At 43.1% G+C, this 25,447-nt stretch overlaps 2 protein-coding genes across 5 annotated transcripts in view; one reads left to right on the forward strand and one right to left on the reverse strand.

The window, feature by feature from the left end:
* The window catches only part of xxylt1 (xyloside xylosyltransferase 1), a 73,209-nt gene extending 65,232 nt beyond the window's left edge, over positions 1 to 7,977 (reverse strand). The window contains exons 1-3 of the mRNA XM_083647702.1: positions 7,838 to 7,977; positions 6,886 to 7,276; positions 5,551 to 5,847 (exon numbers count right to left, since the gene is read on the reverse strand). Coding sequence (XP_083503828.1) covers positions 5,551 to 5,847; positions 6,886 to 7,155 — 567 coding nt within the window. The 5' untranslated portion in view covers positions 7,156 to 7,276; positions 7,838 to 7,977. The remainder of the gene's footprint in view (positions 1 to 5,550; positions 5,848 to 6,885; positions 7,277 to 7,837) is intronic.
* A 1,200-nt stretch (positions 7,978 to 9,177) lies between these two features.
* LOC310786575 (uncharacterized protein) lies at positions 9,178 to 20,205 on the forward strand. 4 transcript variants are annotated; one of them, XM_083647798.1, is made up of 13 exons: positions 9,379 to 9,515; positions 10,809 to 10,897; positions 11,652 to 13,437; positions 13,735 to 13,844; positions 14,661 to 14,747; positions 14,835 to 14,881; positions 14,980 to 15,137; positions 15,367 to 15,448; positions 15,578 to 15,697; positions 17,278 to 17,367; positions 17,492 to 17,557; positions 17,650 to 17,818; positions 19,249 to 20,205. In XM_083647798.1, exons 5-13 carry the CDS (start codon positions 14,661 to 14,663, stop codon positions 19,468 to 19,470), a joined length of 1,041 nt encoding a protein of 346 aa, XP_083503924.1. In that variant the 5' UTR covers positions 9,379 to 9,515; positions 10,809 to 10,897; positions 11,652 to 13,437; positions 13,735 to 13,844; the 3' UTR covers positions 19,471 to 20,205. The 4 variants fall into 4 exon arrangements, with proteins under 4 accessions (XP_083503923.1, XP_083503924.1, XP_083503925.1 ...); XM_083647799.1 differs by having other exon boundaries at positions 11,652 to 11,785; positions 12,090 to 13,844; XM_083647800.1 differs by having other exon boundaries at positions 11,652 to 11,785; positions 13,318 to 13,844.
* Positions 20,206 to 25,447: the final 5,242 nt, after the last annotated feature.

The raw sequence follows: 25,447 nt of genomic DNA on the forward strand, positions 1-25,447 counted from the left end.
AAATCTTTAGATTTTTGGTCCATATCGCAGGCCTAGTTGTAAAGTGGGGAGGGTGATATAAACAGGGAGTAATCTGACCCTCTGGCTCAAAAGTGCCTAGATGCTAAGCTGAGCAAGGCTCTAGTCTAGTTAATCCAAAGCAGGCAGAGGATCAGCCAGATGATGAAGATGATGATGAGATGTTCCTGGGGGGAAAGGGTTGGAAGGCGAGGGAGGATTTGGGAAGCGAGTTGTAAACAAGTTTGTTATCTTGTGCTCTGTGAGGCGTACAAAAGAAGAGGGGGGCAGGGGCAGGGCATGCATCAAACAAGAGAGCGAAACAGGATATCTTCAACAACAGTGAGGGTAGTTTGGCAGGCCAACACTGCCCCCGTGTGTTTAAAAAACATATGGCAAACATATTATGCTTTTGTGCACTCTGCAGCCAGTGCATTTGTCCAAAAGGAAACTTGTGTTCCTGAGGTTAGAGTCTGGAGCAGAGGAGGTTTTTCCAGTGAGGCATAGGAGGATGGTCCTCCTCTATTAGATTGGGGATTTTATATAAAAATATATATATATATATTAGGGGTGCACCGATCGATCGGCACGCAATCTGTATCGGCCGATTTTGACCTCAAAATCTGCTGCTGCAGATATTTCTTTATTGTCGCCGATCGCATAGCCGATCATGCTGCACGTGAGAAACATGAGGCAGCCCATTTTCATGTCTTCAATGTCCATCGTTTAACTTTCATATTGTGCTCTAACGTTTATATCATTGTGTTGCAAAGCACACGCTTTGCTTTCGTCAGCCGTACTTTCCGTACTATAAGGCGCACCTGAATATAAGCCGCAGCAGCTAAATTGAATGATTGTTACATATATAAGCCGCTCTGGACTATAAGCCGCAGGTGTTTTAATGTTTAGAACTGGTCAGGAGGAGGCGTAGCGCCTGCCTGTAACAGAGATCTCCGTGTCTTATCAGCGGAGACCGTTTTGAGTCCGATGAACAAATCAATCAAAAACACTTCACTACGTCCAACATAGGCTACAAGATTCGTTTCATTCCATTGAATTTGGCAGCGCGGACGAAACATGGGTGGAACGAAACATGCAAATTACATGTTTTGCATCCTCATCGTCGTAACACAGCCAGTTCTCCATCTTTTGAAGCATGATATTAGATTACAACGAGCTAGTTGTGTGGCTTAGCCTTCCAAAATGTTGCCGTTAAGTTTTTAGAATGTAATACATAGAATTGGGAACGTTACATTCAATTTCATTCAGACTGTGCTTCTGGCTCATTTTTCCCCCGGAGCGAGGGAGGGTGAGAGGTAGAGCTGGGCTCGGGCTGAATTTTCCTTACCGAACCCGACCGAGCCCGTCACATTATTAGCCGAGCCCGGCCCGGCCCGACAGGTGTCAATTGATAATCTGTCCGAGCCCGGCCCGAACCCCCTCCCTGATTTTTTTTTCCCCCTCGGAGCGCAGCGAGCGCATAATTCAATGAGTCTGTCCAGCCTATAAACAGCCCTATATAATCCCAAACCAAAATCAGTCCTCGTAATTCAAAGCAGTCAATGATTAATACGTAATGTACAAAGCAAAGCACCAAACAGCCTAATTCGTGCGTGCCGTGCACTGCCCACACAGTCCCACATCGCTGAAAGAAGTACTGCACGGTGTCTGCGACACCAGCGCTGATGAGCCTACACGCAGCTGACTCCGGGCAGAGCAGCAGAGTGCATGTCTGGGCGTGTTTCATTCGATGCCTTCAGGTGCTTTCATTAACGTAGTAAATTAGCTCAGGAGCTGATGATAGATTTTATTTGAAGGCAAAAACAAGTGACTGATTACGTGACCGAGCCCGGCCCGAGCCCGAACGCGACTTCAATAATTCTGTCCGGGCCGGGTTCGGGTTCCGAGTCCGACGGGCCGGGTAGCCCTGCTCTAGTGAGAGGAGGGAGGGTGTTTTACAGTAGTGGCTGATAGAGCGTAGTGGCACAGTGCTCCAAGCAGGTCACGAGGCACATTTTTTGCAACATCATCCAATCAGGGTCTCGCTCTCGTAATGTCTGTCTTGCTCTCGTTCTGCCTCTCGTACCAAAATCCATAGATTTAGGAGGTCCCCTAGTGGCCGTTAGCTGTAAAAATCCATAGATAAGCCGCACCGTTATATAAGCCGCATTTTATATGTAAAATGGAAACTGTTCTATAATAGACTGCTATAGCTGCTTACAAAATAAATAAATATATCGGTAATCGGTAATCGGTGATCGGTCGATGATCGGTTGGGCAGATATTTCTCATAGGTGATCGGCAATCGGTGATCGGTGGCAAAAAACGTGATCGGTGCACCCCTAATATATATATATATATATATATATATATATATATATATATATATATATACGGTATATATATTTTTTTTCCATTTTTTTATTTTTTTTATAATAAAATATCAATCAAATTTGTTTTTTCTTATGTGCAGACGCTCATTTTTTCATTCATTATATTCTTAAAATGCTTCAACAACAGTGACCTGTAGGGCACTGATGGAAAGGAGAGCTCCATGCAGACAGGAGTCACTCTGGCCCTGGCCCCAGCCTGGGGTAGGTAGGTAAAAAAACATTTGCCCTGTGGGCGTTTATTTATTTGGTAATTTATCTAATGAAAAAATATAATTGGTTGAAAAACACTTGCAATTCACAGAGAACACGTGAGAGTGATGTGTTTTCCAACCAATCAAATTGAGCTGGAGCGGAACACGCCCTTAGCCTGGTGAAACCAGGTGAAACCTAATTGGTTGTTGATTGGATAGATTGCTAAGATTGACATTGTATTGTCCAATGCTGAATACGTCTGAAAATCTTGTTGAATCCGCTCCATTGGAAATGGAGGAAATGAAGACCCGACAGGCTAATAGATAGATTTACAGACAGTAGCACCTATATTTTCCCCTTTCTCTTTTCCTATGTTTTATATTATCAAGCAGTAAGTTAGCTCACAAGCCAGACAGTCGTTGCATTGTATTACGCGAGTTTAGAGAGGGCAGCGTGGTACACGGAGGCTCACGGAGGCTCAGAAGCAAACACTGGGATAATTTAACCTCATCGGCTGCACTCGCACCGGCTACAGACAGCATGGATATGCAAGTAAGTCAATTAAGTTCGAGTTATCCGGGTCTTCTACTAAATTCGGCGTCCACCAAGCAGTGCTACTTTTTCGTATTATATTGTTTTATGCTGAATAGCCCGCCATTTCCTAATAAAATGGCAATCTTAAACTCGCACATTTTTTTACTGAATTTGCCAGTGCGGAACGAAACATGGAACGAAACGCGGAACGAAACATGCAATGGAATGAAACGAAACTTGTAGCCTATGTTGGAAGTAGTGAAGTGTTTTTGATTGATTTGTTCATCCATCAAACCTTTTACTGACAGACTAACTGTAGCCTAAATATCTTACTTTATTTTGAGGTGCATTACATTGCTCAGCCAGAAATTATTCCCACTTCAACTCTCTTTCTCCTGGGTGCGCCTAACGTTAAAATGCACCAGATGACAATCCATCTTATTTGTCCTCAATCTGCATTGAAAATGTGTGAAAATTCACCTTCTTGCAACAGTTGTAGCCTAAGCTAGTGGTTTTCAAAGTGGGGTCCCCAGCAAAAAGGGGGGATTAATCTATGTTCACTATAATTCCATCCATAAGTAACACAATCACAGAATGTGTGACTATTTTGGTCATAGGTTTCATATGTCTGTGATAAAACATCTAAAAGCAAAACTCTTATCAGATGGGGGACCCTGGAACAAAATCTTATCTATATGGGGGTGCGTGGTGTAATTTGTGTGATTGAATTAAACTAAAATTAAGTTTGATGTTGCCTGCTGTAACAGTGTGGATCTATAAAGCGGTCTGTAGCCTAATGATTTCTATTGATCTTGTTTCCTTGAAGGAGACTGGTGCTGCTATTGAGATTACATTAGGGTATAGGGGTGACATATTTGGGACCCGTTTCTGGCCTACCTTGATGAGGTTAGGGGCAGTGGGTGACTTGCTCAGCTGGTTTGTCTTGGCCCCTTGTATGGGAACCCATATGCTTTTATAAGCATGTAAGCACCCTTATATGGGTGGTAGCACCATATTATAATTGTCAATCAATACTATGCTTTGCTTTGTTTTCCAGCTGTGTCTGAGCTTGTTTGTTTTGTTTTGTTTGTACGGTATGTTGTTAAAATCTGTCTTCAAACTGCAAAAGAGAAGAAAAAAAAAACGCCCACATTTTTTCCGGCGGCGACCGAAGGTCCTCCCCTATTGCCAAGCTCACCAGCCGCCACTGGTCTGGAGTGTTTAATTCCGAGTCCTAAATCATCAGCACGACATCAATAAACCAGTAGGCTAGGGGGGTCACTGAAACATCCCAGTACTGCCTCGAAAATTCTATTTACCCCCCAATTAGGGTTGTCAAAAGTATCGAAAAAAGCAATACTAAAAATTTGAAACGGATAGAATACTCATTTGTAACAGGTATCGATAGCATCGATAAGTATCAATACTAAAAAAAAATTAACTGATACAATACTAATTTGCAACAGTATCAACATGAGCAGTGATTTCTCTTGAAATGAAAAATCAAACATACTACTGATTTCTCCCTCCCTGTCATTGGTGGGTATCTGTTGCTTCAACAAGCTCAAAGTGTTCTGATAGGCTGATGACTAGTTACCTAGGCTAGATGACTAGAGCAGGTGCAATCTGCTGTGTTCTGATAGGCTGATGACTAGAGCAGGTGTAATCTGCTGTGTACGGTCAAAGTTTTTAATGCGTTTTATCAGGTCTAGATTATGGAGAAGCGTGCATCTGTCTTTGTTTATTTTTTATGCCTCATGATGTGTTGTCACCCCCCCGCGTGGTATTGAAAATGGTATCGAGTATCGATATTTTCCTAGGTATCGGTATCGAAGCAGAAATTCTAAACGTCTTTTCTAACATCTTCACATCGGTAAAATTCATGAGTAGAGGCCCTATATGCCTTTAAAGAAAAAAAGCATAAATGAGGCGCTTACTGAGTTGCAGTACTAGAGAAACAAAATGTAAAGTTAAAATGGCTCACTTTTAGTTAATTCATGATTTGCTGCCTAAGAAATCAAAAACAAACTTTTGTAGCAGCACAGCATCATTCTGCATCGCATTGAGCGCATCGTATTGCACTGTATCGTGAACACTGAATTGTGTTGAATCAAATCATGTCGAACCGCACTGCATCGCAATAGGGGTGAGTTGTATCATATCGCAAGTTGCTTCATATGCATCTTTAAACCATTGATACCTGATGCAGCATTTGTGTGCGTATCCCTTTAAGACCCGTTTAAGTCCCGTTAACGCGGTTCGCGGCCTTAAAGGGATACGCACACAAATGAGGGATATACACGCAAATGCTGCATCAGGTATCAATGGGTTAATGTATCGAATCTTTGGCAATGCAGCCAGTGAGATGTGTATCAGTGATGAAGATTCCCATCCCTAACTGACATATGTTGTACAGTGAGCATACCCTACTTACCTCATACTTAAATGTTGCGTCCAGGAGGAACTCAAGTAGCATCCTCCCTCCCAGTTCTTGGCTGGCCTGGTCGCTCACAAAGTGAAGAACGAGCACCTCTCCCTCCAGGAAGCAGCCATGTTTGACCATGGACAGCATGGCCACCCTGAACTTCTCCTGCAGGCTGCGGCTCTTGTCCACCTTGGTGAACATCATGAGTGCGTGGTAGTGCTGCTGGTCGCCCAAAGCCTCGCTGTCCGCTCTCCTCAACCTACTGTCTTCGCTCTCTCCTCCTACGTCTCGCTCCTCGCCTCCTACCTAGGGATGCAAATTTGAATCAGTTTCCTTAATCAATTAATTTGTCATGTTAACGATCAATTAATCATTGCCGTATATTAAAAATAAACTGCTTTTTGTCATAGAAAATAGAATATACAAAATGCAGGTTTTTACACCCGTCTTTAGGCCTACTCAACAAGTTCATCAACCAACCAACCTTCCTGCATTAGCTGTCATTGTGCTTGTAGACGTGCTGTATTTCAACGTTACATTTCAAATTACAATGTTAGGAGGCTAATGAGCGCAACAAAGCTAGCTATGCTGATATGGCAGCAGAGGCAGAGCAGCGAGGATGGAGGACCTAAGTGCGGCCTGTAGAAGTTGGCTGCCGTGGTATTGTGGCAAAGTCCACTCTACTAACGGAGTTGGGCATTCGGGACGGAGCTTGAAACTTGCAGTTAGGAACATGTCTCAGGCAGCAGAACGAGCAAGTGAATGGCTGTGGTGGTTAAAGGAGGAAACATGCTAGCTGGGGAGCACGCTAAGGTAAGAGGCCTTGTGTGGAGTTGATTGATTTCTATTGCTGCTGGTCATGATTGACAGCATCAACAGGGCTGAATCATTGACAGTGGTACTGGTGGTGTAGTTAAGAATGTCACACGGAACCAACCTGGGATAGCTAGGCTAATTCTAGGTGAAAGGCTAGGATAAGGCTAAGGCTAGGTTGATTGAAGGCATTAGATGGTGAGGTCAAATGGAGTTGTGCGGTGGTAGCATGGAGGGGGGTGTTTCCAGGATGCTGGATTACACCGTTAAGCCTTCTCGAGGTGTCGTGGGCCTAATTTAACGAAACATCGGTGAAGGAAGGTGCCCACTTGAGAACCCCAATGACATGCTGCATACTGCTGTTGGCTAGTAGGTAACTGGTGATTGGTCCATCTGAGAAATGACTCTGTAGATCTATGACGGTGTAGCCTACAATGTCGATTAATCGGTTAACATAATGTTTGATCAATCAAATTCTTAACGGCAATTAATCGATTTTGACGATAAATCATTAACATCCCTACTCCCTACCTCTTCAGAGCCATCCGGGCGTGGCAGCCTGGTGTCCAAAGACAGGTCGGCGTCGTTTCGGTTGGCGTTGTGGCTGGCCTGCGTGTGCTTGATGCGCTTGGTGGTGCTGGAGAAATTCTGATTCTCTGAGCCAAAGTAGTAGAAAGCTACGACGGCCAACGCTGCGGCCAGGAGCAGGATGAACTGATAGGACCTGAATGTGCTGATCCTCCCCATGGCGCCGGCTACCGCTCTCAGGATGCCCATATCGCCCAACCGCCGTGCAATCATGCAGTCCTCTGGCTGTCACGGGACAGGGGAGGGAAATGAAGCCACCATCTTGTGTCCTTCTAGTTCACTGTCATTTTTCCAAAGGGAAGCCTCAGTCTTATCAACAGGGACAGACCTTTTCCTGTATGAGAAAGAATAGCCATTTTCAGTTCAAGCCTAGAGGGAAGAGGAGTGGTCGGACAGACAGAAGAAACAATAGTCCTTAAATGTATGGAGCAGGAATCCCATGTAAAACTGAGATACTATACTAGCTCAACGATTGAAACCCCCCACTGAGAAAAAAGTAGCCAAACTAAGGCACTCTAAATCCAGATAAAACGAGGGAAGACTTTGCAATTTAAAGAGCCTTGTTGCCAGTTAGATTTAGTCCAAGCCTATGGAAGAGGTGTAGATTTGGACTTTAACTTGAATCAAAATGAATAACAATGACTCTAGGTTTTGTATGTATTTACCAGAGCACTGCTGCAGGCAGGCAGGGTTGTCATTTCGCGCCACGGCTGGCTGGCTGGCTGACAGCCCAGACAACAACATACTCCATACATAACATACACACACAGTTCCTTCATACGGTGTTTGGCTAAATGATGTAGTAACGTCAGCCGACCCGTGCACGTATGCGCTTGCTAATCAAATCCGTCAATTCTAAGTGATTATTGCCATCATGCCCAGAAAACATACTCACCTGTTTCAAACCGTCTGCAGCAGTTTCATCTTGACAGCTTGCAGCTTTGGGATCATTCCTGAGTTGAAGAAACACGTTTTGCCAGTAATGTCTTACAATGCATGCTGGTCGCTGTCGTTACCGAGCACAAAGTCAGGTTAACCCGCATAAGAAACCACCACACTGCAAAGCTATATTATATCGTTAACGATAGCAACGCTGTCGGGTGTTGAAATGCTGGCTAGCTACGATGCTAATTACAACAAGCAACAGCAATGCGCTTATGTGCGTCGCTGACTTGCCCTCCCCCTGTCCTGACTGTCCTGCCCACCCAGTTTGTTCAACCCAAATCTACGAGGGCCGTATGACTGTTTACAACTGCTTACATCAATTTAGACAGTTATATAGTTTACAGCTATTACTTGGTTTGAATATGCATTTAGTTTGAGTATAAAGATAAGAAAATAATGTTGACACATTAGCCACACCCACTTTTGGTTCAGCCGTATTCCGATTGTCATGCTGCCTTTAGTGCTATCGGAAATGTTGTAATTAACCACACGCCAATCAATAGCTGCGAAAGTGGGATTTTTGCAGGTATGCGACTATACGACGTTTAGCGGGCGGAGGACAGTACACAGGAGACTATGGGAGACGTGTCTACAAGTTATGTCAGAAGCATCTTATTATATCTTATTGTTATTGACATTCCATGCCATGCGAGTACTTAGTGTATGTATTTTCTTCCTTCCTGATGCGCAGTTTCTCCTCTTCGTTCTGCATCTGTGGGGTAAAGGATCATCATCATCATCATCATCATCATCATCATCATCATCACCATCATCATCATCATCACTTTATTAACAGACACAAGGTCCAGTATAAAAACAGACAATAGGCTACATCAAATCATGACATGTACATACCCCAATACATTACATTAAGAGTTGTACCAATGTGCCCAAATGCTGGACTGGTACTTAATAGCACTGAGACCAGGTTGAGACAGCAGCATGATAATCAAGTTCTGGTTCTGAGACACATTAAGATGACAGATAAACTTGTAGGTCAGATTTCTCAGGTGTACTCCTGCACCACAAAACATTTCACTAGCACTGTACACCTTGGTTCTCTGAGCTTTGGATCGCTGAGCTGCTTGCATAATTTTCTAAATAACACTATTTCCCGTAAACTACGTTTGGGCGATGATTCAGAATTAATTTGCTATTACTCCAAAAGCACGTGAATCCAAAGTCGCATTTACCACGTCGAAAGTTGAGCTTTACGAGGAGTACTTGAACGCAACGCCACTTCTCACGACATTGTCGACAACAACGGCATTGTTGCTCCGTGCTAGCGCATGGTAGTCGTCTGTAGAATGGTTTGTTGCTAATGTTAGCCGCCTTGTATTTACACGAAATATGTTCGTTTTTGTATTTGCCTGATGTTTAATTGTATTTTGAAGACGTTACAAATACTTAAGTATTGTATACGTTAACCTAGCTTGACTTTTCTGTGCTCAAATCAAGCTAACGTCCCTAGCAACACGCGAGCTAGCCTGCTAACGACTCGCGAAAATGAATTCCAACACGAACGTCGTTCAGGTGACAAACGTCTCTCCGAGCACCACGTCCGAACAGATGTTCGCCCTGTTTGGATTCCTCGGAAATATAGAAGAGCTCAAATTGTTTCCACCCGAGTGAGTATTTTGGACATTGAATGAGGGGAATGGTTTCTCTTTCTCTTGCTGTTGTGTACTGAGGCCTGTAGCGGCGAGCTGGCCTTGTGTTTGGCCGCCCCGCGCCTTGGGGGATGGATGGCAGAAGCTAACATAGCAGCTAGCTACCATAGCTAACTAAACTAGATGTTCTATAACCCTCGTATTGTCCTCAAAATCACATCATGCAAAGTGATTTTTGTTTCTGGGTGCGATTCTCACATTGTGGTCTATGTAAAAGATTAGCACCAATATTGAGTTTTGATAGATTTTAGAATTTTTGTGCAGTGTCAAATTTAAACAAAAAAACAAACCCCAAAAGGCCCCAAAAGTGCTATTTTTGGACCTCCAGCTACTTTTTATTTTTACAAAACACATGCATTTTATTACTTTCTCTTGGGGGGGGGGGGGTTTGTAGGCAAAGCTTCCAGTTTTAAGATTTGACTGGTTATTACAAAACTGACGTCATTTTGATGGCATAATTTCCATGTTTGGGGCATCGGTTCCATGTTTCCATTGGTATATTATTGAAATCGCACAAAAAGGTATACTTTGGTGTAAGTGAGCTCTATTGACCATGAATTCCAATAGAAAGCATACAAATGGTGGCAATGGTTTACTTTGGAATGGAGTTGCTAACAAGGTACAACACAGAATTGTGTGAAAAATTATACTTCATGGTGCTTATAAACGGTCAAACCAGACCGGGTCAATTTGACCCGGGAGGACAACAGGAGGAACTATTTTGAATAAAACACCCTAAAATTCAATGAAATGAGTTCAAATGAATTGTATTTGTGAAGGGCATAGTATTGAACCACCCATGTGATTTTGGGACAATTTGATGGAAGAAAACCAGATTTCTGATGGGAACGCGTCATTTCGGGTCAAATTGTCCCGAGGACAATACGAGGGCTAATCTAGGACACGAACATCCATAACCACTGTAGAAGCCCGAGAGATAACAAGGGCGGATAATTCAATATATTGTTAAAGCACCATAGCTAACGTTAGTACATTCACATTCATCTTTCTGCACGGATGCTGACGTTTATTACATAGAAAAAGTGGTGGAATTCATCAACGTCATTGTGTCACTCCCCCCCCCCCCTCAACCCCCTGGGGATCCCACTTGGGCACTACTGAGCTAAACTGCAACAGTTAATTCCAATTGTGCTTCAATGTTGTTGACATTAGTTAGTTACATCAGGGGATAATTAAGACTGTTCTCTGCTTTGTTTCCCCCCTGTCCAAATACAACTGGCTACTCTGCAGGTAGGAAATGGGAGACTGCATTTTGTCGGGAGGTAGATGGGAGGACACCACTAGAACGATTCCAATTCTATTTACATTTTAGATTGAAGGTATTTTAGCTGAGGCTCATATATCCTCCAATATCAACGTAACAGTATGAATAGCAGCTAAGCCTCCTAAATTCCAAGTTCACCCACATTGCAAGCAGCCAACAGGATGAAGGTCAAAGTCTTAGTGCCTCGACAATATTCGCGTGACCCTGAAATTATTGTCAGAGTGCTGATGCTGCGTTCATTTAGAACTCGGAGGGGGACGCAAATTGCCACTTACTACTAGCAAAAATAAAACGCCACATTAACTCGGAGTTCCTAAGTCGCAAACTCTTGTATGATTTCTCAACCCCTAGTTGCTCCCACCACGTCATTTGACGTCATTTCAACATGGCCACCCACGATTGTATGAATTTAAAACACATTTTTGCCCAATTTGTGCTTTCTTTTCAATAATAGTAAGCTTTCAGACCAATCAGCATAACAATAGTTGGTTAAACCCATACAATTAAACTTTACTGTTGTTAGCTGTCTAATAGCCGATGCTATTGGTCTCCATGCTTTTGCAACTTGAAGCCCTGAAGCTCGAACGCATGTAGGTCGCGTTTGCCACTTGTCACCTCCGGCAATACACAAATGCAGCAAGGATGGGTTGGGGTTTAATGTTACTTCAGGCTTAAACCATGTTAGACTGAGTAGAGGATGCATCCCCCCAGCGACTTGAAAACTTTCATCGTTTGAACTCTGTTTGAAGAAGGCATGTTGGGTGTCCTTGTTTGTATTCTTTGCACAACATATTTGTATTTTCTTCCAGTGACTCTCCCTTGCCTGTGACTTCACGTGTCTGTTTTGTAAAGTTCCATGAGTCTGAGTCGGTGGGAGTGTCCCAGCACCTGACAAACACCGTCTTCGTGGACAGAGCCTTGATCGTTGTCCCATTCGCTGAAGGTGGGTGCTTCTTTTCTTCTCGTCTCACTCACCTGACTATCTAGGAACATACAACACACTCACTCACCTGACTATCTAGGAACATATACAACACCCATTTTCTTAAGTGTATTTTGATGGAATTGCAAACACTATCTGCGCCATTGTAAAAACGAAACAAAAATGTGACCAAGCAAAGTTAGCTTAAGCTTTTTCATTGCTTGGCAGTTTTGTAAAAGGGAAGTGTTACATGTGTGCCCATGTCTTACAATCGAGCCTTTTTTGTAAACTTCTCTCTCTGTTATTTGTGTTGTGGTTTTCATAGTGGACAAGTCATTTGCAGAGAGCCCCTTCCTTGCTGGCTGAAAGTGGTCATCTGCTGCCATCAGGAGCTTAGAACAGTTAATGGCACCAGGCTCGCCAGACCCTTCTCACTCTTGTTCTCCAGTAAAAATATTAACTGTATTCTTTTCTTTGTTGTTGAAGGCATCTTTTCATAAAAAAAAAAAAAAAAAAAAGCCACACAACTCTAAACAGGGCAATCAACATCCCTCACATCTGAAAATGAAGGGATTTGAAAATATTTTTCTAAATTGAATTTGTTTTAATCAGTTGGGCATGCACCAAAACACAAAGCATGCGAGGTAGATTAACTCATGCATGCTACAATGGATTTGGAAGTTCTGTATCCTTATCAACACTGAGTCATTTCCAGCAGATGCTCTCTGGAAGGTTGTAATAATTTGGCTTATTCATTATAAGCACTGCCTTTGGCTTTTACCTTGCTTCATGTGCCAAATTCTGATATGATTATTCTACATTGTGCATCTATTTTTACCAATTTTGCACTAACCTACTGGAGGTCAAAGTAGTCTTAAACCTCTGCTTGATGTTTATTGACCCCCCCTCCCTCCACACATGACTCTGAAAGGGTTTGAGTGAATCTCAACTTTAACGGTGGTGTTTCTTTTGTCGTTGTGTTTTACAGTTGTTTTTCCTGGTTCAGCCAGCCCTATATACCAGGCCCTGCATATATACCAGGCCCTGCAGAAAATGCCACCATGTCTTCTGCAGTTTCTCAAGTGTCCTTTCTGTCGTGTGTGTGTGTGTGTGTGTGTGTGTGCGTGTGTGTCTGTCTGTCTCTCTCTTGTTTAAATTGGTATTGATAATAGCCTGTTTTCAGATTGCACACCCATGGATCACCAATCTCATAAGATTTTCCATTTAATTGGACTGTTCTGTGTTTTGTTTCTCTTCAGCATTTGGGCACATTGTTTATGATCCTATCAGGGCTTTTGCTGGCAAATAAGCCCTTACTAGATAGAGCCTGTTCAGTGCAATTTAACCTCAACGTTCAAATTAGCCACCAGCAAAAGCCCAGAAAAGGGAATATGACTTGAACCTTTTCTGTTTTTGGTAGTATTGGTAATAATGGTTTTGGTATTGGTAATGATAAGTTTATGCACCATAAGTGATTCATTGTGCCCTAATTGTCTACACCCAAATCATGAACTTTGTTCTCTGTATCTCGATGTTTTTTGTGTGCTTTATAGCGAAGCAGCCGGCGCGAGTCGCTTGTTCATAAAACATCTAATGAAAGTTGAGAGCACATCCCACTGGACAACCGGCTGTGCTTGCTTACGTTTGGTTCATGACTTAAAAAACAAGTACAGGTGATAACATCTTGGCAGTGTTGACCACAGTGTGTATTGTGACTTTTGAAATCATATAGCTGCTAATCCTACAAAGTTTTTGAGAGAGAAAAAAAGAAATAAAAAAAAAAAAGGTCAAAGGGATCAACATTTACAGACGAGACAAACAAGTGGAATGTGTTTTGTTGTTTTTAGCTACATACTGTATCTCTCTGGTGGGAAGAGTAGTTAGACTGAGGTGGCTTGTCTGTGAGTCCTGTCTGAGTGTAGTGGATGTTGGCTGGGAGCGTGCACTGAAACGCTCTTGTTTCTCTCCAGGAGTTATTCCTGATGAGTCTAAAGCTCTGTCGCTGTTAGCTCCAGCCAATGCGGTGGCCGGAGTTTTGCCTGGGGGAGGCCTTCTCCCAACACCCAACCCTCTGGCACAGGTGAGTGTCTGAAAAGCCTATGTTTTGTGCTTATGATCTCTGCGGACGCTGGACAGGTATTTTGGGTCTGGCTTTGGCATAGCTTGAAGTATCTTGGAAAAATGTCCAAAAAGTGTATGAATTTTGTCATCCTATTATTCCTATATAAAGGTTATTCTTACTAAATCTAAGCCTGGGTTGAGAAAAATCAATTTTATTGCCAAAATCACTCGGTTGATTTTTCATCTAATTGTCTGTGATGCATGCATTGTAAAGCAAACTTTAATTTATATTATTAAAGGTTGGGTGTAATTAATACGGTACTTGAAATTTCTATCAAATCCATGGGACTTAGAAGGGAGAGGGGCATGTTAGGAAATGGGTTTAATTTTCAATGCAGCCAGAATTAAGTCCAAATTTAGATTTTTTTTTAAGTTCTAGACAGCATGTTGTGAATATTTGATCCTTTTTCTTAACTCAAGTCATATCTTCTATTTGTGCTTTTGTATTTCTAGTTACGGTATTTATCATTATTAAATTCCCAGTGATGTTTATCGTTTCATTGCATTGATGTTAGTTTGGACAATAAAGTTTATCCTGCCTACATTACATACCTCAAGTCATGTCAAGTCATATCTTTGTCAAGTGTTTGAGGATCATTTGAGGGATCATTGCAAAATAAATGGTGTAATATAATGTGTATAATATAATATAAGAATATCGGCCGATATATCGAGATTGGAATTTTTTTACTCCCCAATATCGGCATCGGCCTCAAAAATCCCGTATCGGTCGGGCTCTGGTCTGTGTGTTAAGTGTCAGTATCAAATGTTCCAGATGGGAGGGACACCGTTTGGAGGCATGGGTCCTAGCATGGAGCAGATGGCTGCCATGGGAATGGCTGGAGCCAACATGAACCCCCAGGTTAGGCTTTGAAGAGTTGCCTTCATAATCACTGCAATTGATAATAATAATCACAATTGATAATAATATCCCAATTCTCTTCTTCAGGCTCTTTCTGCTGACTTCCTGAAGCTCATGCAGTCCATGGACCCCAAGTAAGAAACTAATAACCTCCTCGTCCCATGTTTTCAGTGCAACAGGCCTCAATTAAGTCTTTTGAAGAGAATAATCCATTTCATTGCTTCCTCTGCAGAATGAACCCCATGGCAGTGGGACTGAACTTGAACCCGGGGATGGGGATGGGGATGGGCATGGGCATGGGGATGAAGGCAGAGAATAAGGAGATTGAGGAAGCCATGAAGAGAGTTCGAGAAGCCCAGTCACTCATTTCTGCAGCTATCGAACCAGGAAGTGAGTCCCGTCTCTTTTTGTCTCCCCCACTATGCGATCGGGTCCGTGGACTATAGTTTGGCATAATGCCTTCCACCACTCGTTACTGACAAATGTAATGTGATTACAGTAACTCGTTACCCCCCGACACTGGTCGGCTCTAGAACACTTGTCATGTGGGCGATCTGATCCCACTCGCTGGTCAATCTTCTCATCAGCTCATGCTTTTGTTTTCTCCTCGTCTCTGCAGATAAGAAGGACGACAAGCGTAAACATTCCCGCTCCCGCTCTCGCTCCCGACGCAGGAGGTCCAGGTCTCGCTCCAAACACAGGTGAGTCTGTGTGAGAAGTCCTGGTTTCTGCTCTGTCAACGCAATGAAACAAACACAGGTGAGTCTGTGCGACACGTCCTGGTTTTTGCTCTCTCTTATATTGTGAAATCGTTGTCACCTTTGCTGCAGGCGATCGGAGAGCAGGTCTCGACGGAGGTCCCACTCCAGAAACAGGAGGAGGTCGTCCAAGAGCCCGCGGGGGAGGAGGAGGTCTAACTCTGCATTCAGAAATCGCCGCAGTAGATCTAAGTCAGTGTCTCCTCTGTCGTCCTTAACTCATTCATGGCCAGTTTAGGACTGCCAATATTTAGCACAGGCCAAAGATTTTCATAATTGTTGGTCATCTTTCAAGACCCACAGTAAATTATCTATTAGCACCAAAGTGATTTGCAATACCTCAAAATGAAGATGTACGTCTCTGGGTTCACCAGGGGAAAAAAAGTGAGCTTTTAGCATGTTCTGTACTCTACTTATAGCCATTTATATACACCCTGTTTTCACCAAAAAGGTCTCTCTGAGAAGACAAACAGGAGAAAAGGCCATTTTTGTAAAGGACAGGCAGAACTCGCTCTCAATTCTTTTATTTTGAACTGTATTGACATCAGACATGTAAATATTATTCGTTATGACACAAATGACAAAAAAAATATATATATACTGTATATATACATGAAGTGCTTTTTTTACATTCAACAATACAGTTTACTCAGTGTGAGTGAGTGTGCAGACAGACACACAGACAGACAGACACACACACACACACACACACACACACACAGAGAGAGAGAGAGTTCTGTCCACAGCTGCTGCTGGATCCCACCTCCTTCCCAGGGAACACTATTGATTGCCCCGCAAAATTAGCATAGGAGGGGAACACCAAACTGGTCTGAGATCAGCATCTAGCCTCCTCTGCCTCTGCATCGTTTTCCTCCTCTCGTTCGGGCTGGGACGAATGCTGCGACACAGGAACGGGGTCGGCTTGGCTTTGGGACCAGGCGCTGGAACCGGATCGATCATGTTGGTTTGACTACCGCGAACAACTCAATCCAGGTTCGCCCTGCAGTAAGGCGACCCGCGCAGCGCGCCGAGGGGCGTTTCAATGGCGTTTCTCCTCTATGCAACAGGCAGCGTTTCTCCGTTTTCTCCTCCTCTTCCATTTCAAAACAACAGCTGCGGTATGTGTTTGATAACGTGTTGTCGTGTGGTCGGCTTATCTTTGAGGCTAGGGACCTGATAACATGTCACAGGCTGGGGAAGTCTTTGAACTACGCGCTGCACTAATAAAAACAAAAACATGTCATCGGCGGGGAGGGCTATTCCTGATAACACGTCAAAGACGTCTTTGGCGGTGAATGAGTTAAGAACAAGATGGCTTCCACACTTTGGCTAAATACATATTGGTCAGAATATAAGAGAGCCCCCCCCACCCCCAGAAATCTGTCTGAAAAAGGGGCATTGTCTTATATTTGGGGTCTAGAGTTCAAATGTCATTAACTCGGCACTCGGTCGGTGATGTTAGTTTGTTCGTTCTATCTCTCACACGCACACACTCCGCCTGCGTACCTGCTTAGATCTGTTCTATCTCTCTCACACACACACTCCGCCTGCGTACCTGCTTAGATCTGTGGGGTCGACAACACATAGCAAAATGTTTTTATTTAAACAAACTGTGGTGCAAAACACCCTGTTGTGTTATGCAAGCGTGGCACGTAAATGCCAGACGCTCTATGCTTGGTAACCATGGAAACATTCGCGTAATCCAAACTTTTAATGAACTATTCCAATAGGGCTCTTCTGATTGCATTGTTTTCTTCGTCTTCCTCATGCAGGGACAGGAGGAAGGACGACAAGCCTAAGAAACGCTCAAAGACGCCCCCAAAGAGCTACAGTAGCGCCAGGAGGTCTCGAAGCATCAGCCGGTGAGTGGCCTGAAAGCAGTGTTTTTATATATGGCGAAAATGCAGGCACACCTCTGTTTGAACTAAGACAACAATGACCAGAGTAAACAATTGTGTTTTTGCTTCTCTTAATTGCTCGACCCAGAAGACGCAAGCGAAGCCGCAGCGCAACTCCGAAGAGGAAGCTTTCCAGGTCGCCATCGCCCAGACGGTGTGTAGCACCTCTTTGCTTCATGTTGGAGGATAATATCAGAGTGGGAGATCCGGTGGTTTTGTAAAGATCATCTGTTTTGTTCTTTACAGCCACAAGAAAGAGAAGAAGAAGGAGAAGGAGCGGGAGAAGGAGAAAGAAAAGGAGCGGGACAGAGAGCGCAGGGAGGAGAGAGAGCGCTCCACCAGTAAGAAGAAGAAGAGCCGAGACAAGGAGAGAGATCGGGACCGCAAGTCTGATAGTGAGAAAGGAGATGTCAAGGTTTGTATGTCTGAGAGATGGGGTTTATTATATTTACTGGCAGTTCATCGAAAGTCACGCAACTGACTGGCCATAAATTAGAAATGTGTCAAAAACGCTGATAATTGAGCGCTCCCTTAAGCCAGACTTAAGCCCTTCATGACTGTGAATAACCTAAGATCTCTGTGCCGCTGTTAAGTTCTTGTCTGGTTGATTGTAATATCGCTGCCTTGAGAAAACAATATCCCTTTGCTATATTTGCTATATTGCTGACAATCGGGGCGAAAACATAACCTCCAACTGTGTTGACAGAGGTAATTACAGGGTTCGGCCAAGGTGCTTGGATTTTGAGAGAAAAAATTTAAGTCCTGGAATACCTTGAAAATAGCCCCTTTTTTAAACAAGGTGCATAAAACTCCTTGAATTTCACGCCGTCTGTCAGTGACGTCACGTCTTATATTCTGACCAAAGTTGGTATTAAAAAGACAAAAGTTGCTTACTGAGGTATGAGCATCTGTTCAAAGTCAAAGCAATCTTTAGACAAATATGTTCCCGTCCCATTCACAAGATTGATAGTAGAATTAACTTGGAAAAGGTTCAATGGGCCACTTGAGTAAAGACTGAACCCAAAGAGAGGACTGGAGCACACGAAATCACTAGAAATTATTTAATAGGTACAAAGCACTGACGTTTCAACGCACACAGCGTCTTCTTCAGTCACTAGATCGTTTTGACTCAGAAGAAGACGCTGTGTGCGTCGAAACGTCAGTGCTTTGTACCTATTAAATAATTTCTAGTGATTTTGTGTGCTCCAGTCCTCTCTTTGGGTTCAGTCTTTACTGAAGTGGCCCATTGAACCTTTTCCAGTGTTTTGTCCTCTTCTGAGAGCACCGACCTCCCTATGTGGAGGGGTTGAAGCGCAAGAGACAAAATGTAATATAATGCAAATTTGATGCCCCTTTTGTGCCAAATTTATATTTGAAAATCAATCATTTGATTTGCGTGAAGTCCTTGAAAATGAAAAAAATAGTGCTTGAAAGAGTTTTGTAATGTGTGTATGAACCCTGTAATAAATACAGTATAAGTTGCAGGTTTACATTCATAATGATGAGGCATGTGGGAAATTATGTGTTTTGCTCAGGCAACTCTGTTATTTGAATTTACATGCATATTACGTCTTTTTTTCAACCAGTGCCTTTAGATCTAACTTATTTACTTCATTCACTTGATCTAGTGAGGACCGTCTCCTAGACGAGAAACAAATTGACACGGTTTTCTTAATGTTCAGTGTTAGACAAGAACGTTTAAGCCGTGCCGCTAGCGATCCTAGAAGTTCTGTCAGTCGTTGTGTGGAAATTGATGGAGTGGAGAGGATTTAGTGCTTTTAAATGTTGGATTCTAAAGGAGACGTGTGAAGCTCAACCTCTGGTTGTTGTTTTTTGCGTCAACAGGTGACCAGGGATTATGATGAGGAGGAGCAGGAATACGACAGCGCCAAGGAGAGAGTAGAGGAGGGAGAGGAGGAAGACGAGGACAGGAGGAGCGACTCGGACTCGGTCTCATCCCCCAAAGGCCCGAGAGAGAGCCCAGAGAGAGCTGAGAGAGACACGCCCAAGAAGTCCAAACTCAACGGGGACGATCACTGTCAGGAGGACATGGAGATGAGCGACTGAGTGTCCCCGGAGGCCGAAACAAACCGCAACTTTCCACTGTCCTTTTTTTTTCGTTTTGTTTTTTTAAACATAGGCCACAAAACGTCTGTGCCTGATCACTTACAGTTAAAATGTGAGTTGTAGTCTTAACTGCAGAAGGGAGATGGTGTACTGGGGTGTACAGGTGTTGTGCATTTTAGATTCTCTCAACAGAGAAATGTTGTTTGGGATAGTCACATTTATCTCCGTGTTGGACAGAGCGTCTAGTGAGCATGTGTAGGGAAACGGTCACAAATACCTTTTTTGTAAAGAAAATGATGGGAGGGGGGAAAAAACAAGAAAAAATATGAATAACGTTAGACGTGGTTTTAAATTGTCAAATTGCTGTACTTGTTTGTTTTAAGGCCCTATTTAATTTGTACCCATATGTTTCCATTAGGATTTTTTTTTTTTTTTTACTTGGAATGTTGTTTATTTTCCATATTTAACTAGACAGGATTTCCCCTGGGCCTTTCAGACTCTTAATCAAATAACACCCAGCACCTGTTTCATTTGGTGCGGTGCAGTTGATTTTTCGCTCTGTTGGGACTGGGAGGCCTAACCAATTTGCTTTAATGGTAATTCAGTCTATCCTGTTGCAGCGGTCCCACCCACCTACTATATTTCATAACCCCCTGTAAATGTACACTGTAGATCAAATGGAGTGTTGCTACAATGAAATAACTTCTCTGCAATGTTTTACAAAGGAAGCTAATAAATTGGGTCAAACTATTTTGACTAGCGTGTTGGTATGTGATAAGACTAATAGTGTCGGAGTACTCGAGACCGGTCTCGAGACCACATTTTGATGGTCTCGTCTCGGACTCGCCCTCCATCGGTCTCGGTCAAGCAGGACTCGGGATTTTATTTCAAGACCAGCCGAGACAACAACTACAGTGGCATCATTCCTTGCCTGTGTATATATTTTTTTTATTGTGATTGGGTGTAAAAATCCCTCCAATCGCAACCAATAACCTTGCAGTTTAAAACGTTTCTAATGCTGTAGCCCCTCCCCTCACGTTCATGTACAAAGGGGGACAACACAGGTCAACAAGGTGGCTGGAAAAATGTCCAAATCATCAGTCATATGATTTGCTTATATAAACCACAAAGGGGGAGGAGTCATAATTTAGCCGCAGTAAGGTGTTTTTACACTTCATTCTGTCCACTGTGTTGAGCCTTTCTGAAGGTCAGTGATATGGAATTATAGTGTTTCAGATCAAAGGATTGCATTCTGTCACTGAGTATAGACTACAGCCATTTATATTTGACTATCATTCCTAAAGATTTATTTCGTTGTTAGCAGAGCAATGGTGTAAAGGTTAAAGGTCTTGAAAATGGTCTCGCATTTGTTTGGTCTTGGTTTTGGTCTCCCCCCCCCCCCCCCCGGTCTTGTCTGGGTCTCGGGTTAGGTGGACTCGACTCCAACACTGAAGACTAGAGCAGTGTTGGTATGTGATCAGACTAGATCAGTGTTGGTATGTGATCAGACTAGAGCAGTGTTGGTATGTGATCAGACTAGAGCAGTGTTGGTATGTGATCAGACTAGATCAGTGTTGGTATGTGATCAGACTAGAGCAGTGTGGGTATGTGATCAGACTAGAGCAGTGGTTCTCAAACTTTTCTCTATACCACCAGACATTTTGCTTAGAAAAGTGCAAGAGAAAACTAGCATTCAATGAATGAATGATAACCCACTTTATGAAGAATATAACATTACAAAATAAGAAATGGAGTGGGGGGGAAATGCAATTAGTGCCTCCTGAGCAGATAAATTGTAACATTTAATTCATTTTCATGATTTATTCTGACATTTTCCCTTCTCTCAAGTACCCCCTGTAGTAGCTCCACCTACCCCGCATACCCCAGTTTGGGAAGCACTACTCTAGAGGAATGACTGAACGACGTAAATGAAAGTCCACAGGTTCCATTCCCATATGTGGCATTTTTATTTTAGTACATTTTATATAAAAAATAGTGGCAGGCTTATACAAGGATTCTTGCTGTACAACGGTCAGGATGTACATAAAACATGTAAGCAGCTGAAGCCTGTAGGAAGGAGCATAGCAATAACAGGTCAAGCGTAGCGTTACCGAAGCAAGGAGGCACACTTCCATTGGATGCACCAGCCAGCAGCGAGGAATGGAATCTCGTCATGGAGGGGTGACAAGGTACTGCATGTGGCTCCAGTCCACTGATATTGAATATGGATATAAATATGCTGCGTATTATACGCATGTTCCACCATGAGTGCTTGGCTGCTGAACACCACCTTGTAAACCAGATCATTAGCTCGACTTGAGGATGCATACGGCGACTGACATGACACCCGTCATCAACATGGAGGCATTATGTCACCTGACGCTGCCACATGGATGGCTTTGCTTCACAATGCCGCCCCATCATGGCATCATGACCGTTGTCACTAAGGCCATGTTCAGATAGGAGGCCAAATCTGATTTGTGAACTTTAGTGACCTATTAATGACTTTATCCAGATTGGTTTTATGAGTCTGGACGCTCCAAGTCTGATTTGTGTCACTTGTCCCAAACCACATATGGAGGTAGTTTCCAATCTGCTTCAAATGTGCTTTTGACTGATGTGTCTTCAGTGCGGACGCGCAGATCCACCAAATCTGATTTGAACGTCACTCACAACTCGTCATCAAATGCTTCTGCGCAGGAAAACCACATCACTAACGTATGTATTTACGGACGCCCACGTCGTTACCATAGCAACCCATGCAGATAGGCTGTTTAGGTCTGGACCACTGAGCTAAATAAAAGGTCTAGACACACAGATCCGACTTGAGAATCAGATTTGTGGCAGTGCGGACACACTCCCAAATCAGATTTGGGAAACCAATCAAGATAATGATTAATGACTATCAACAAATCAGATTTGCCTGTAATGTGAACATGGCCTAAGTGTCATTCGGTAAATTGTCATTAACGCAATGTTGACATTGTTTGAGATGGTAAAATGGTAAATGGACTGCATTTATATAGCGCTTTTATCCAAAGCGCTTTACAATGTGCCTACATGTGCATACCCATTCACACACCAAGGGCGGTCAGCTGCCACGCAGGGTGCTGGCACAGCCATCGGGAGCAATTTGGGGTTCAGTGTCTTGCCCAAGGATACTTCGACATGCGGACTGGAGGAGCCGGGGATCGAACCACCGACCTTCTGGTTAGTGGACGACGCACTCTACCTCCTGAGCCACAGCCGCCCCAGAGATGTCTTCATTATGACAACTTGACAACATGACCTGTCATAAACATGACATAGCAGGCATTAAATGTCATTAAGTGCAATTACACTGAGTTTATAACTGTCATTAATATTTTCCTTGACCTCAACTACAGTGGTACAATTTGAACTTTTCATTAAGATGTCGTTGATGTCACTGGTTAATGTCAAGTTGTCATAACAAAGACATTGACAGCTTATGTTGTCTTGGTTAATGTCAAACAACGTCAACTTTGCATTAACAGTGACATAATTTACCAAAATGACACTTAATGACAACAGTCATAACATTCATAAAGCCTCCATGTTGTGACAGGTGTCATGTCAGTCGACAAATGCACCCTTGAGTAAAGACTTACCAGAAGGTCTGTTCAAGTGAACGTGTTGTCAACACTTCCTAGCTTGCAAATGCCTCCTGGATGCAGTACCTGGGTGCTTTATGTTCTCCCTGTGGAAATGATTGGCGGTTCCATACATGTGAAAGGGGATTCATACAGTTTATTAAATGTGGCAAAAAAGTGACAATAAGATCATTAAGAGATACTTTTTTTTTTAAACAGCACAAAAGTATGTACAAAAATAGCAACTGCCACCATGGTACAAACCAATAAACTCTTGAAATTAACTCACACTTTACATAAAAAAAAAAAAATCCACAACTCTTCCTCTTGCAGAGTACATGGACCCCATCAACACAAGGAAAATAAGGAAGGAGAAAGTAAAAGACAAAAGCAATCAAAACCATAAAACATGGATTTACACATTGCGCGGGGGAAAGGCCAGTTTTTTTTTGTCAAGTGTAAAAATGGCTGAACATTGTACTTTTAACATTTGTCTAATGTCTACATAATACAATATAACTGAAAAGAGTAGAAGCCCTGGTTTAATTCTTTGAACTGGATTGTAGTTTTTTGTTACATAGTTTACAAAGGTAGAACAAGAGGGCATGGTGTTACGTGAATCCGTTTGAAAGTTAGGCGCCTTTTCTGTGATTGGACACGCCCATTTCCACACCCCCTTTGGCCAGTGAAGGTTAATCAGTTGCAAGTTGGGCCATGAGCTGCTTTTCTACCAAGTTTCGTGCAAATCCGTTGAAAACTTTTTGAGATATCCTGCTGACAAACGGGGGGGAAGAACAACTTCTGCACAAACAAAGGCTTAGACGTCATCACTTATAATGCCACACTTGCTGCCAGTCAAACAGAAAGAGAAGAAGTCTTTGTGGTGCCATCAAACCTGCAGCATTTTCTAGCGTAAAGTCGATTTCAAACACAGTACAAAGGGTTGAGGATCACACCATGACGACCTGGACTGAGGGCTGTAGTGAATCTAAATAGTGCCAAAAAGTTCATGATGCTTCTCCACGCTCAGGATTGTAAAAAAAAAAAAGATAGGCAAAACATAGTTTTGAATAACTTGTGGAACTCTTAACTTTTAGGTTGTTAAGCTGCAAAAGTAGCTGTTTTATTCAAATCCACCACCATTTTTCTGACTTTTCTCAATTAAAGTCTCAATTTGATGATGTCACACAGGATTACATTTTCCAACTGCATTTTGAGAGCATCTTGCCTCCAATGTGATGGATTTTCTGTTTTCTGGGGTATAACACAGGCAGGGACCATTCAAAAGTGTCACGTGTATCTGTTGGAGAAAGGCAGTTGACTGGGGGCATTACAAAATAAAGAAATCTGTGATTGTTTATTGGGTGGAAACCACAAAGGTTTACCATTTTCCAAAATAATGAGATTTTGACGTAAAAAAAATACAATAAAATCTCACTATTATTATAAGGCTCCACAATTGCTCAACTGCTCATGCGCAAATCACATGAGCAGTTGAGCACATGAGCAGTTGGGCGTGTGAAATGCGCGACGCTAGAGATGAGCGCACAAAGTGCACACTATTTCTGGTATTTATTTGTTGTTTCGGTGCAACTTTAAAGCTAGAAATACAAATCTCAAAATGGCAAACATTTTTCTGGAAAATGCAGAACTTTTGCAGAGTAAAAACCTAAAAAGTCAATTCTGGTTTCAAACTTCCTCCTCAACATCCCCACACACAGTATCTTCAGTGCTTCACTACATGTCAGTTAAACACAATCCCTTTATAAAACAGTACGTACATACTTACACACATAGCATCGACTGAACTGGTACTGCCTCTCCTACTCAAAACCCGGGTGCAGAAAATGTGTCACTCGCTGGAGCTTCAATGTCCGTTCCTTTTGGTGGCTGAGGCGCTCTCAGGTGTCCCGTGAACGGCGCTCACGTGCACTCCCCTCACGTGCACTCCCCTCAACGTGCACTCCCTGCCTCGTGTGCTGGGCTGAACCCAATCCCATAGGTGAGAGCAGATTTAGAACCTGCAACGTTACGCTCCAAAACAACTTTCAATCTAAACAAAATGTCAACCTCTCCTGCCACAGTCTGATTATATAGTTCTTTGTTAGAAAATGTATCTTAGGTCTGGTTGTCTTGCTGCTGTATTATGAGGCATCAGCCCTGCTGAGGTGTCCTTGAGCAAGGCACTGAATCCCTACTGGCTCTAGGGTGCCGAGCCTGACCTCTGTGGGGGATCCAGAAGCTGCCATGCAACTCTTTTTTATAAAGTCCCCCCCCCCCCCCCCCATTTTCTCCCCAATTGTAGTTGGCCAATTCCCCCCCTGCTGTCCTGGTCGTTGCTCCGCCCCCTCTGCCGATCTGGGGAG

Source organism: Poromitra crassiceps (assembly GCF_964638095.1).
Source record: "Poromitra crassiceps genome assembly, chromosome: 12".
Lineage (NCBI taxonomy): Eukaryota > Metazoa > Chordata > Actinopteri > Beryciformes > Melamphaidae > Poromitra > Poromitra crassiceps.

Bases quoted from the DNA above. Each gene is read 5' to 3' on its own strand.
- LOC310786575 (XM_083647797.1), top strand. From the start codon at position 9,394: ATGAATTCCAACACGAACGTCGTTCAGGTGACAAACGTCTCTCCGAGC. The intron at 9,516-11,651 runs GTGAGTATTTTG...ATTTTCTTCCAG, and splicing joins CTCAAATTGTTTCCACCCGA to TGACTCTCCCTTGCCTGTGA. The intron at 14,748-14,834 runs GTTAGGCTTTGA...TCTCTTCTTCAG, and splicing joins GAGCCAACATGAACCCCCAG to GCTCTTTCTGCTGACTTCCT.